At 35.2% G+C, this 13,485-nt stretch overlaps 1 protein-coding gene across 11 annotated transcripts in view; it reads right to left on the bottom strand.

The window, feature by feature from the left end:
• The window catches only part of DLG2 (discs large MAGUK scaffold protein 2), a 2,208,086-nt gene that overhangs the window by 1,654,433 nt on the left and 540,168 nt on the right, over window positions 1–13,485 (bottom strand). For 8 of the 11 annotated variants that reach the window (XR_003517338.2, XM_027578649.2, XM_027578631.2 and 5 more), the window contains one exon: window positions 558–632. The exons of the other annotated variants lie outside the window; for them this stretch is intronic. Coding sequence is in view for 7 of the 8 variants with exons in the window: in XM_027578649.2 (XP_027434450.2) it covers window positions 558–632 (75 nt within the window). In the remaining variant the exon portion in view is untranslated. The remainder of the gene's footprint in view (window positions 1–557; window positions 633–13,485) is intronic. 11 annotated transcript variants of the gene reach the window in all.

Below are 13,485 nucleotides of genomic sequence, written 5' to 3'. Positions count from 1 at the left end.
CAATTGACACACTATTCTTACTCCCTTCGCATTTAAATCTCCCATTGGTAATACAGGGATGATGACATAGTACCTGTTTGTTTCTAGGGCACTTGAAAATTCTCTGATAGAAGATTTCACACAAACGCAGAGACCATTATTAGACCAGAAAGACTTGAAAATTGGAAATCCGCATACTCATCACTATTAAACAGTCAACACAACAATGACAGAAGAGAAAGCATCCTTCTCTGAAACATCTAAAATCAAATATTGCTGAATATGCAGCTGCTGAAAAAAATACATGTGCAAATATATTCATTTTAATGACTGTCCAAATCTAAATCATCAATAATCCATTTAAATAAATATTTGGCAAATTATCCTGACTCCAAAAAAACACATAAATCCCTAATCACAGGTATTTCTTACAATGTAGAGCTTTCTGAAAAAAAAAAATTCTCTTTCCTAGAATCTCAGGAAGGATTCTAGCCCATTCGACTAAGGTTGTTCCAAAATATAAAAATAATTCTCCTTTCATCTGGCCAATTTGGAATAACCAAATTATCCAAACTTACAGTACAGTGGTGGACAGGCATCCAAGCAGGGGCTTCCACTGAACAATTCTGGGCTGGGCATTTGCCTTGGTTTTGCTGCAAATAAGTAAAAATGATGTTATGTTTTATATATTATGTGCAGCAATATACACAAGCTGACATTTATCATCAATGTGTATATTATCTTATTTACAAGTATAGGAGAAGCCTTTGAGAATGATTTTTTGGTGCAGTGCTGCAGAAAACTAGGTATGTAATTTCTACTCTTATCAAAGCATAAGAAATCATCCTTTGCTTTTCCTATTACTCTAAGGACCAGATTTGGAGCACTAGGCTTCCTCAGTGAGTGGCCTTTCCTGGCCCCAGCAGGACCCATCTGAGAACTCTCCTAACCCAGAGGCTCCCACACAACACTGATACATGCTGTTTCCGTGTGAGATCACTTCAGTCAAGGTACAGATAGACTTGTTTACTTGTCTCTCCTTCCTGATTGTGAGCTAGTGGTGATGATTCTCTCTAGGGCATTTGATAGAACCCTGGAATGTACAGTCATGCAGGATAGATCTTAGAGGTCTTTCTTGTCACATCAGAAAATGAGGTGCAAAGAAATCAAACAAGGAACATGGAGATTTGACATCATAAGCCATTTGCCAGGCACTTCTTTTTACATAAGAAATTTATCTCTAGCTAACCTATTCTTTTGTTATAACTCCTATAAATTCATTTCTAATCGGCCTTTTAGAAAGAATGAAATGCTTCCCTTTAACTGATAATACTGCTCAATCCCTGTAATAAGGAGAACTGATTAGTGTTAAAAAAAGGGGAGGAGGTGATTCAAATAACACATCTTTTACCTTTTATTTATTTTATTCTACACTCAATTATAATATAAACGGGCTAATAATGTTAGCAATAGTCATAAAAAACTTAGCTGTGATTTATTGAGCTACTAAATACGCTATTGTTCTAGATCCATTATATTATCACTAGTCACCACAACAATATGGATAGCAGTATTATTATGCCCATTCTACAGGGGAATAAACTGAGGCTCAGAGAGGATAAGCAACTTGCCTAAAAGCTACCCTAAAAGAAAGGAGCCTAGCTGGGATTGCAGCAAGAATCTGACTGGCTTTCATGCCCATGCATGTTCCCTCTATGAGAAGCTGCCTCTGGTATTTTTCATTTTCTATCTGATTAATGGGGCTTAAGACATGTCATCAGCTAATATGATTTCATGTTATCAATGATCCTAACATTTCTGACTTAACTGGAATAAAATATTGAATTCAGTACTTACACTAACAATTATTTTTTGTGATTTGTAAGCTTTTTAGAACAAACTTTATTTAGGTAATCTATTTTTAAGCCATCACTAAACTCTGAAGTGCTGTTTGAGTGATTATTGATAAAGTCACCATTAAAATACACTTAGACCATCAATCTCATGCTGAGTTTTCTTATTTAAATCAAAATATAATATATAGTACCAACAGGGTACCTAAGGTACACTCGACTGGTGTCAGATGACCACAATTTCAAGCTAAGCTCAACCATGTACTTGCAGCCATGAGCTGGCCTAAGTCTTGGTAGTTACATCTGCAAAACAGTGTTAGTATTTTGCCTTATTCATACAAATTTTATTAGATGATACATATAAATTCACCTCAGGTTATAATCACAATTTGCAAGGATGTTAATAGAACACACAAAGTAACAGGACAATCTTACCTTCCTTTTCTGACAGCCTAAGCCAGATAAAAAAATATCTTATCTACATATGAGGCTAAGCTTTTTGAAATTTGAAAATATTATTAAAATGCTAGTTAGGGCACCTGGGTAGCTCAGTCAGTTAAGTGGCTGCCTTTGGCTTGGGTCATGATTTCAGGGTCCTGGGATCTAGCCCTGCACTGGGCTCCCTGCTCAGTGGGGAGCTTGCTTCTCCCTCTCCCTCTGCAGCTCCTCTGCTTGTGCTCACTCTCTCTCTCTGTCAAATAAATAAATAAATTTTTTTAAAAAATAATAATAAAATGAAATGTCAGTTATTATTATGATAGAGAACAAACTGAGGGTTGATGGAGGGAGGTAGTGGGGGATGGGCTAAAGGGGTGATGGGTATTAAGGAGGGCACTTGTGATGAGCACTGGGTGTTGTATGTAAGTGATGAATCACTAAATTCTACTCCTGAAACCAATATTACACTATATGTTAACTAACTAGAATTTAAATAAAAATTTGGAAGAAAAATAATGCTAGTTATTATTATTTCTAAACATGAGAATTCATACCAAACAATGTTAATGGTGAGGAATGTCTCCCTTGTAATAATTTATAATTGTTATTATTAGTAGTAGTAGTAACAAGCCTGTTTTATATCTAGATAGTGTTCATTTTGATAGAGCACAAAGAGGTAAATAATAATTGAGCTATGCCTCAGTGGAGGAATATAAGTACTCATAAAGTGTGATGGGGGCTAAAATAAGGAGTGTTTGAATTGCCATGGATACACAGCATGCAGTAAAGAAAGATGGAAATCTGTGTAAGTCTCTCTTACTCTATTACTACCTGAGTTTTGGATACTAAGACTTCCCATTAGTGTTTTAATCAAGCAGATTAACAATATGATTACATAGCGGCAGACACATAAAAAGGCCTACTGAAGACAGAGGCCACATGGACATAAATTATTATGCTTAGTGTGTGACCAAAAAAAAATAAGATCAGAATATAAGTTAGGATCTTGGATTTCAGTAGTGTTTCCATTAATCCATCTGTGAAACTTTGGGAAAGTTACTTTAAAACTTTAAATCTCACCTTTCTCATGTATAAAATAGGAGGATTTTTATTAGATCCACAATTCAATGTGGGGAGAGGAAGTGTCATTCACCCATGGATCTTTTCTAAACCTCACATTCCTCCCAAGAATTTAATATGTTCCCTCTTCCAAAGGAGTGTACCCTCCAGTTGAAATCCCCTATCATTCTGATCTACTGTTACCATAAGAGAGAGTTATTCGTCTGTGAGTTTGAGTTATAACAAAGGTTGAGAACTGCCAGTAGAGATGGTCTCACAAGAGCTTTCAACTCAAGTGTGGTTATTGAAAACCCTAACCTTAGGTTTTACCTAAACCATCCTTCTACTTGAAAGAAGATAAAATCTAACAGGGGTCAAGGGAACTGCCACAGTAGGTAAAGCAAAGGGTTTAAAAATCTTTTTTCCCTACAAGTTTCATTCTCCTTCAATATTGCTTCTAACATTTAATGTGGGCACTGTGGTCAGAAGAGTTTGGGGGTACCACCTACTTGGAAGATCCACACCCCCTTACAAGGCCATTTAGAAAGAGAACAACTACTAGAGGAAAGGACACTCTCAACCTACCTTTAAGTTAATTCTTAAGCTAAAAATCAAGAGGGAATATTAGAATTCCCTAAAGGGCCAGCCCAGCTCTCCAAGCAAGATTTTAAGATAAAAGAAAAAAGGGTATTAAAGAGGGCACGTACTGCATGGAGCACTGGGTGTTATACACAAACAATGAATCATGGAACACTACATCAAAAACTAATGATGTAATGTATGGTGATTAACATAACATAATAAAATAAAATTTAAAAAAATTGGTGACAAATTAACCTCAAGACAGAGCTTTCCCTTCTCTCGCATCCAACTACCCTGGATATTCATACATACAGATGTTGATATGTGACTTGATCAGGATTGAGGATCTGCAGTGCTAACCTTGGAAAACATGTTCTCTCAAGAGACAAAACTATCAATGGGTTTTGGTCTTTTTAAAATGCTATACTGTTTAGACAGGTTGATGTCTCCAAGTCTCTCATCTTCCTTAGTTGTCTTTTTCTGACTGTAATATCTTGACATATTTCATTCTGGATTATCCTGTGCAAATGAGCCAGACATGCTGGACAGTTATACCTCAGATTGATTATGTAAATACATAACTACAGAGGATTTGAATAGTGACAAACACTTGGTAAAGAAAACTGAAGATCTTCTACCCAATGAATCCCATCTCCAGAAAGAGTGAGGGTTTTTTTGAATACCAGCAGCTTATATCTGTTAAGAGTGCTTTGGAGTTTACAAAGTACTCATATAAGACCTTTTAATCATTTAATCCTCCAAACAAGTTTGTGTGTGGCAGGGTGACAACTGATTCATCCAAACAAAATTTTGACCTAAATGTTTCATTCAAAACAGCGTGTTCTTCTGAAAGCAGAGAACAAGCTGAAAGGTTCTATTGTAATAGTCATAGTAAAATGACTCTTATAATCATAGAGTTTTTTCCTGGGCTGAGAACTGTCTCATGATAGTACCATACACATACTCGTTAATTCCTTTATCCATCCACTCATTTATCAAATAAACATTATGTGGAAGAAACCATGCTAACTATATAGGGAGACATAAAATTTAAAGACATAAAAATTTAAATAATTATTCTTTCTTCAAAGAGCTCCCAAACTTTTAGGAGATATACTATAGCATGTTACATTTAAAACAGGGTTAAGGGCTGCCTGGGTGGCTCAGTCAGTTAACCATCCAACTCTTGATTTCATCTCAGGTTATGATCTCAGTGTCATGAGATTGAGCCCCGTGTTGAGCTCCATGCTCAGCCAGGAGTCTGCTTCTCTTTCACTCTCTCCTCCTCTCCCTCTGCCCCTGCCCCTGCTTGTGCTCTCTTTCTGTCTAAAATAAATAAATAAATCTGAAGGGAAAAAAAAACCAGGGTTAAATGATCATTCATTCATTCATTTAGTTGGTCAACATTCGTTGAAAAATTGGTATGTGCCAGCTACTGTATTAGGAATAAGGATATACTCTGTCTAAAAGAAGTTCTGAGTCTAAGGGAAAAAAAAAATGACCCCATAAGCATGCAATTATAAAGCAATATTATTGATATGATATAAATAAAACATGACATGGGCCAATCAAAAAGATCCATCTCACCCATTTTGGGGGCAGGAATAAAGGATGAGAAATTGTATGGAGAAATTCAGGACAAAGGTAAGAGTACTGAACTCTAAATAAGGAAGGGCTTTACAGAGGAGATACTTCAGTTTTCCAGTAAAGCTTTTAGGAGGGGAAAGGTTGAGTAGATGGCCTTTGAGATAAAGGGGCACCATGCACCATCTTATAGTGTTGAATTAAGGTATTCTAGGACTTGGTCAGAAAGTCCCTTGATTCTGCACCTCAGAAACCTAGAATTGAGGTGAAAGAATTGTGCTATGCTACACGGATAGCTGACTTCTGCCTTCCCCTCATTTATCTCTACTTACAGGGGGTGCATGGACAACAGGTTGTGGGACAAATAAGTCCTAAGAAGGAGTGGACAGAACTAGATGGATCTATTCCTAGTCCTATACAAAACACAAGAGGCTCAGGGTGCCTGGGTGGCTCAGTCAGTTAAGCATCTGCCTTTGGCTCAGGTCATGATCCCAGAGTCTCAGGATCAAGTTCTGTGTGGGGTCCCCTGCTCAGCAGGGAGTCTGTTTCTCCCTCCACCCCTCACCTGGCTCCTGCTCTCTCTCTCTGTCACTCTCTCTCTCTCTAAATAAAGTCTTTAAAATAAAAATAAAAAAAAAACACAAGAGGCTCTCCTGAGTTGAGTCTTTGGAAAAGTACTTGAGGTGCCTTTCTCATCTTTTTTGAAACTCTCAGGTGCTTGACAGGTGAGGAAACCGGCATGAAGACATGATGTTCACAAATGGTAAAACTAAGTGGTTTTTTGCATGGCTGAAATAAAATGACATGTAATAATTTTTGTGCAAATGAACTGTGAACTGTAAGGTACTTTATAAATGTGATGAGTAATTATATTTACAGCATCAATTATTATAAACATTAATATAATATTTACAAATTAATTCTTCTTTTTAAAATGATTAGAAAACACATTTTCTGATTTCTAGTTCAATATATGCTCCAGCACATCGAGAGTTAAGGGAATGTCCCAGAAAATTGAAAAAAAAAAATACAAAACTCCCAGGATGCGTCCAAATCAACAATTTTATAGATATATAGCTATAGATACAAAATATGAATATACACAGACATAGGTGTGTATCTACATATATACATAAATGTTTATATACACACATGTATATAAATAATTTGAGCAAATAAAGGTTTCATCCAGTTATTTTCCTTATTTGCCATAAAAAATGTGTAATTTTAGAGTAAGTTGTTAAGGAAAAGGAGAAAATCAAATTTTGCTAGGTGCAAAAATATAGTATAGGCACAAAATGTTGCATTGGTAATCTTGTCTAAGACATCAAGATATGACAAAAATGAGATTCCAAAGGAGGTGCTATAATTTCAAAGGAAATTACCAAGAACCACTTTCAGGTCTCTGAACCCTTATCTATAATGAAGTTATATAAGGGTTATGTGTTTGGAGATTTATAAAGGGATTTATTTGCAGAGGGGCAGAGGGGGGTGTGGGAATCTCATTTTTCTCTTGAATTAGTGAATGAGGCTTCAGTGGGCCTACACCTAGAGCTTGATATAACTTCCCTGAATTTGAGAGGCCAGTATCCTGGGATCCAACTCCCACCTGAAAAATTTAACGAGTGAGATAATATGGCAAATTGGTTATTGCCTCAGGAGAAGTGGTTTCATTTGGGACAGCCTGCACTTTCAGAGTTTGTCAAAACAAAACAAAGCAAAAAAAAGCCATTCTGGAGCCATTGTGATGCCTGCCAAGAGAACTGCACTGCTGAAAAACCTGGGGCTAAAGAAACACATCATCCACATTACAGAAGATTTAGTCAGAGAGGCCCAGAAGGGAAAACTCCCTGAGACCCACAACAGGGCTCAGGAGAGACAGGGTCTGGAACCAGACTGCCTGAGTTAAAATCCCAGATCCATCTTTTACTGGCATGGTGACACTGGGCAAGTTGCTTAACCTCCCTTTGCCTGTTATGAAGATTAAAGGAATTACTACAAGTAAAGCACTTAGAACTATTCCTATACACAATCATCACTATGTAAGTGCTATTTTCTTTGTATTTGTTATTATTATCTTTATTATTCCATGTCAGTTTCAGATAGCAAAAAAGTCAGATAATCCCAATCCAATAAGAACTTTCTGCTTTCTTATTTTTACTTCCGTCTCATGCTCCAAACCTGGAAGGATGAATAACTAGCAAATGGAGAAGAAAAGCATCCTGTCTTATCTGAAGATCCCGTAGTAGGGAGGAGAAAATCTTATATCTGGAGACGTGTTTGGAGTTATGATTAATATTTGGAACTGGACAATTTTAACCACTAAATTGAATCTGTATTTGTGATTTTAAGTGATTGCAGGACTTTTAATTCCTTGCAAATAACTGGAAATTCATGGGAAGTAATGGGACCGCTCAAGTTTTCATCTAGGGATGAAACAGGGTAGGGATTACTGACACTAAGAAGTATTAGGCAAAAAATGGGGAGCCATTAAAGTGGCTTCCATCATTACATCCCATAAGTCTTGTTTATCCAATGTATCAATTATAGATGCAAAACATATTCATGATCACTGTTAACCTTTTCATTCAGTTTTGGACATAATTCTTCATAATCCTTCAATACCTGATTTCATCCCTTCCTGGGCTTGTCTTTCTACTTGCTTCCTTTTATTTTCTCAGGTTTCAAAGATGTTTAAAATAAGTTGGCCTAATTTGTTTCCGAGGAAATCCTTACTAAGACTGAAGCCATGCTGTGGGGGTCATGCACTTGCCTCCTCTGTAAATGAAAATGCTGCTGACCCATTCTCTACAGAATGCTGAGAATGAGGGTTTTTCAGTGGGTAGTGATGGCAATGCTGAGTCACATTCACGCTTTCCAAACTCCCTCGTGACTCCAGGCAAGCATTTGCCCAGGTTAGCAAAGGTGTGATCAGTGGTTAGCTAGTCCATAAGAGGATTAAACACTCTAGGTTAAAATAATATTGTAACCATCTGGTTACCTGGATTAATTAACTCTGATGAGTGAGATTGGCTCTGAATTCTCAGGCTGGTGACATTCAAAGATGTATTATACATGAGAGCTACTGTTACTGTTGTAACTTGACACTGCATGGTATCAACGGAGATAGGGTCCCAGGACTTAGATTCAGAAGGCGTTTTCTCCATATATAATAAAATCATATTTACTGAGCACCTATTAGATGCCAGGCATTTGATATGCATTGTTAGTTCATTCTTTTATCACGTTAACCCTGAAAGGTTGTAGAGAAGGGTGTTTAATACTATGAGGAATCCACTGGACCTGAGTTAGAATGCCAGAGTTTTTATTTTCTGGATCTGGAACTTTAGATAAGTTTCTTAGTCTCTGTGAGTTTTGGTTTTCTCATCTATAAAGTGGGAAGAGAAATACCATTTTAAGGATTATTATAAGGATTATATAATACTTGTGCTATATTTAGCCCAGGGTCTAGTACATACTCTAACAGTATTAAGATAAATATGTTTATATTATATAAATATTAATACTTATCTCATTAATCAGGGATTAATTAACTCCTCCAAGTCTATTTTCTCACCTCTGTGTATAAAATAATAATATTTATTTCACAAGATCACTAGGAAAATTAAATGAGAAAAAGTACAAGAAAGTACTTAGCAAACATGGGGAATTTTAAAGGTAAGTTTTAAATCTCAGTTGAAAAGAATATCTGAAATCCTGCAGTTTTAAGATAACTGAATTTGGGAGCCAGAATTGACTATGAAGTCTGGAATCACATACTTGAAATCATTGGTCTGTAAATATTTCTAAAAAATATATTATAGTGTTTTAACATTTTGTGGCAGTATGTCCTAATACTGCCTGAAGCTCTAGAATTCTTTGGAAGCTGTATTATTGCTAGGCAGAGTTAGATAATAGAATAATTTAAGCCTCTAAATACAAGATTTAAAAACATAGTCTTGCAAAATACTTTAAACATCATTAATATTTACATGTTGTCTCTGCATCCTACTGACATAACAAGACAAGACAGGAAGAATGGACTACATTTGTAACTTTCTCCTTGCAAGAAACAAACTTTAGATGTTATGTACTACTGCAGTCAAAGAATATTCTTCATTGGCAGATCTTACCTATTTTAAACTACAAACTCATGGAAACAAAGCCTGTGATTTCTAAAATAAGCTGCATTTTTCTTTCTGACACATTTTTAAGTTCATCTGTAAAAAATACCTTCCTTGATTTAATAGCTAATAAAAAAAATATCTAAAATTTCAAGTCCACAAAATAAGGTCCATACTTTGAGGAAAGAAAGGCCATTCAGAAACAAAATCAAAGCAATTCATTTCTATTCTCACTGCTACCATAGAGACAAAGAAAAAAAAGTGACGAGTTTTAGCCTACTTAATTCTTCCTGAAATTTATAATTAACTACATGGGAAAGGGGACAATTACCATATTTCCAAAGAATAAAGGATTTAAAAAGCCGAGCTTTTGATAAGACATAATTATAACCTATTAAATATGCAATTCATATCGATTTGTTCTTATAATCTTCTCGAGTTTCAAAAAATGCATATACGTTGGACAGTGTTTTCTGAGAAATATACAAGGAATGCCATCAGTTTAAAGGTACACAGTTCTCTCTGACAGAGGTTTTTTTTCTCAGATAATTAAAATTCTGGCAAAACATAACATAAAGTAAAGGGGGTTGATTGATATTATTTTTGTATGTGCCTTGTCTTCCTGACACCTATGAATATATATTTTTGGACAAATGCTAATCAAGAATGTGCAGGCTTTTGTAGATCAAGTGCCATAGCCAACACCAAGCAGTCAGCCAGGAAGAACTAGCAATTAGACCTGTCCTTGATTTAAATAGAACTTCAGATTGCTGAGTAAATTACATGTGTATTACTTAAGGACAGTTTTATTTTAAAGGACTAGCAAGAAAGCACTGTAGCTTGAAATCCTAGGGGATTCATAACAAAGACCAGAGAGGAAGGATTTGTTTTGCTAAAAATATATGGTTTTATTTCTGGTATCTTTAGCAAATGATTTTCAAATACTTTTTATCAGCAAGAATAGAACTCTTCTTCACATTTTCTAATTAGAACCATTATTGTGGGATATCATAAAAATAACATGATACATTATAGATCTCTGTGTAAAAACATAAAATACAGAAAGAATAAGGTTTTTTTTTAATTAACAGTTTTTGAACTATGTTTTAGGCAACAACCAAAATTCTTGCTAGTGTAGATAATAAATGGTATGATTCATACCTTAAGATTTGATTTTTGGATTTTTTTTTAAAATGTGAGTAAGTGGTCTTTAGGGAGAATCTCTATTGCTGACTATATTGCTACCTGGAAAAGTGGTATATTTGATTATTTTGAGGCATTCTGTCTAAGGGTCTCAGAATAATTTTAAGGAAATATTTGAAAGTGCCTAAAATTTTTAAGTCAGATTTCTGCCACAGAATACCATAAGATCCATTTGGGACACCTCTTGCATAGTGCTGGTGATATCTGTGGTTAATTGGACAAATTCCAAGTAATAATCATTATTATAGTTTTTTCGTTTCCTTTTGGAGGTTACATGGGGAAAAACCAGTCAAAGGTACTGATACACTTTTTTCTCTAAAATGTAAACAATATAAAAAAAATAAAACAAACCAAAAACAAATAGCAGAATTGCTGGGAACTCCCATTCTTTTCCTAGACAAGTTTGTATCCTGAAAGCTGAGTGCAACATAATGCAGCCTGATTTGGGAAGAAAAGAAAAATAAAAAGTCTCTTTCAATTCTTTAATTCTTCAATTCATTCATGACCTAACAATTTAGGACAATAAAGTCATTTTTTAAATTTTCCATAGTATAGCTTTCAGACAAATTTTAATGTTTTTATGGTAAAAATATACTGTATAATAAAAATATACTGTATAGTAAAAAAATTACTATACCTTTACAATATATTTATGGTAAATATATACATGCTATGAAGTCAAATAATCTTCCCCAAAACGAGATTAAATATCATACTATATAAAATCTCTGTGAAGTCAAATGGACATGAGTTGGTATTCTTTTCTCAATCTGAAAACCTGATCTGACTGCTTTAGCTTTTGTTTAATAAAACTGTGCTATTGACTTATAAGTATTTTTATACTTGAATTTCAGAAGTTTAAATCATGATCTTTATAGCTGGTTTATCATAGATGTGATCCAGTTGACATTTTTCTTGGTGTGTGGTGAGGACTTTTATCTCTTTTAGTCCATTTCTCTTACATTAAAATGACATTTCAAGTGTCATTTCAGGCCCAGCAACCATTCATAGATTAAGTTCACCAAGTGCCTCTCTGTTAACTGAATAATCTATCCAGCAGAGTACAAAGATATCTTTTACATGTATGTATGTATGTATGTATGTATTGTATGTATTGTAAGGTGCATATTATATACACCTGTGTATATGTGCATATACATATGTGTGTGTATACATATACATGTGTAAGTGTGTGTGTGTAAGTTGCAGGAAGGAAGCACTTCATTCTTTTACACATATTCAACAATGCAATATCTATCTTATGCCTGTTAAATGAAAGAATCAGTCAACACTTATAGTATACTTTCCACCGCCATACTAAGTGCTTGGCTATCAATATAACTAAGTACTTCCCCCCTACCCCCGTCTTCAGAGTTCACATTCTAGCAAGAGGGAGACACATGTAAAAATTAATTGTACAACTAGATAATGGCTATTACACAGATACAGACATTGTATTGAATACATGGAGAATGACTGGCTAAGTCTGGTAGGACAGTTATCAAGGAAGGCACTTATGTAGGAATCTGCATTTAAGCTGAGACTTAGAGGTCAAGAAGAGGCTTATTAGGTAAGCATCAGGCTAGAGAGTTGAGAGGCATTCTAGGCATAAAGTAAAGCATGTAGAAATGGGAGAAAGGAATTCAGATTATTTGGGGAAACAAATGTAAGTGGCTATAGTTCAAGTTAGTTCATGAAGGATGGGGAAATCTGAGATACGAAAGTTAGGCAAGGGTCCAAACATAGAGGGCTACATATATGAGGTCAAGCTATGTAAACTTCATCCTGCAGGTCAATGCTTCTCACAACTTAATGTGAAAAAAAAAAAAGGAAAAAAAAAAACTTAATGTGAAACATCAACTAGAGATCTTACTAAATGCAGGTTCTGACTCAGTAGTTCTCACATGGGGCTTGAAATTCTGCATGTCTAACAAGCTCTGAAGGGATGCCACTGCAACTGGTCAACAGATCACACTTTGAATAATGGGACAGTAGGGTACAGGAAACCCTTAAGGGTTTTAACTAGAATTACAACATACATACAAATTATACACACACACACACACACACACACACACACACACACACACACTGTGTGTGTGTATATATATACACATAACATATACATACATATAAATATACATATTTGTATGTATATTTCTTAAGGAAGGTCTCAGCAGTGTGGAAAATGTATAAAGGGTGGGAGGATGGGCAAAGTAAGAAGAATGAATAAGAATTAGGACACACTGGGATTTAGGAAAAAAATAAGAATCAAGATCAACTCCCACATTTCATAACTGAGATAATGACATACTACCCACTGAGCAGAGAACAGAGTAGGAGAATGATCTATTCTCAGAGGGCTCCAGAGAGTGGACATTTTCCTGGAACTTTTGACTTAAGTTTACTTAACGAGTAAATAAAATTCTAAATTTCAAAGAATTTTTTCATTTACCGCAAACCAATTTTTCACAAAACCTGTTGTCCCCGAGAGGTTAGTTCAAGAATTGAATTACTTATATACAAAGAAATGGATATATGTGGGTAGATGTTTAGAATAGAGGAATTTGGAGAGAGGGCTATTTTCAGAGGATTTCAAATCCGGTACTAATTTTGAGTATACACTGGAAGAAAATGTTAAAACATTTGGTCTCTTTCTCTCA

This window comes from Zalophus californianus, chromosome 11 (assembly GCF_009762305.2).
Source record: "Zalophus californianus isolate mZalCal1 chromosome 11, mZalCal1.pri.v2, whole genome shotgun sequence".
Taxonomy (NCBI): Eukaryota; Metazoa; Chordata; class Mammalia; order Carnivora; family Otariidae; genus Zalophus; species Zalophus californianus.
This window is presented reverse-complemented; position numbering and strand designations above follow the sequence as displayed.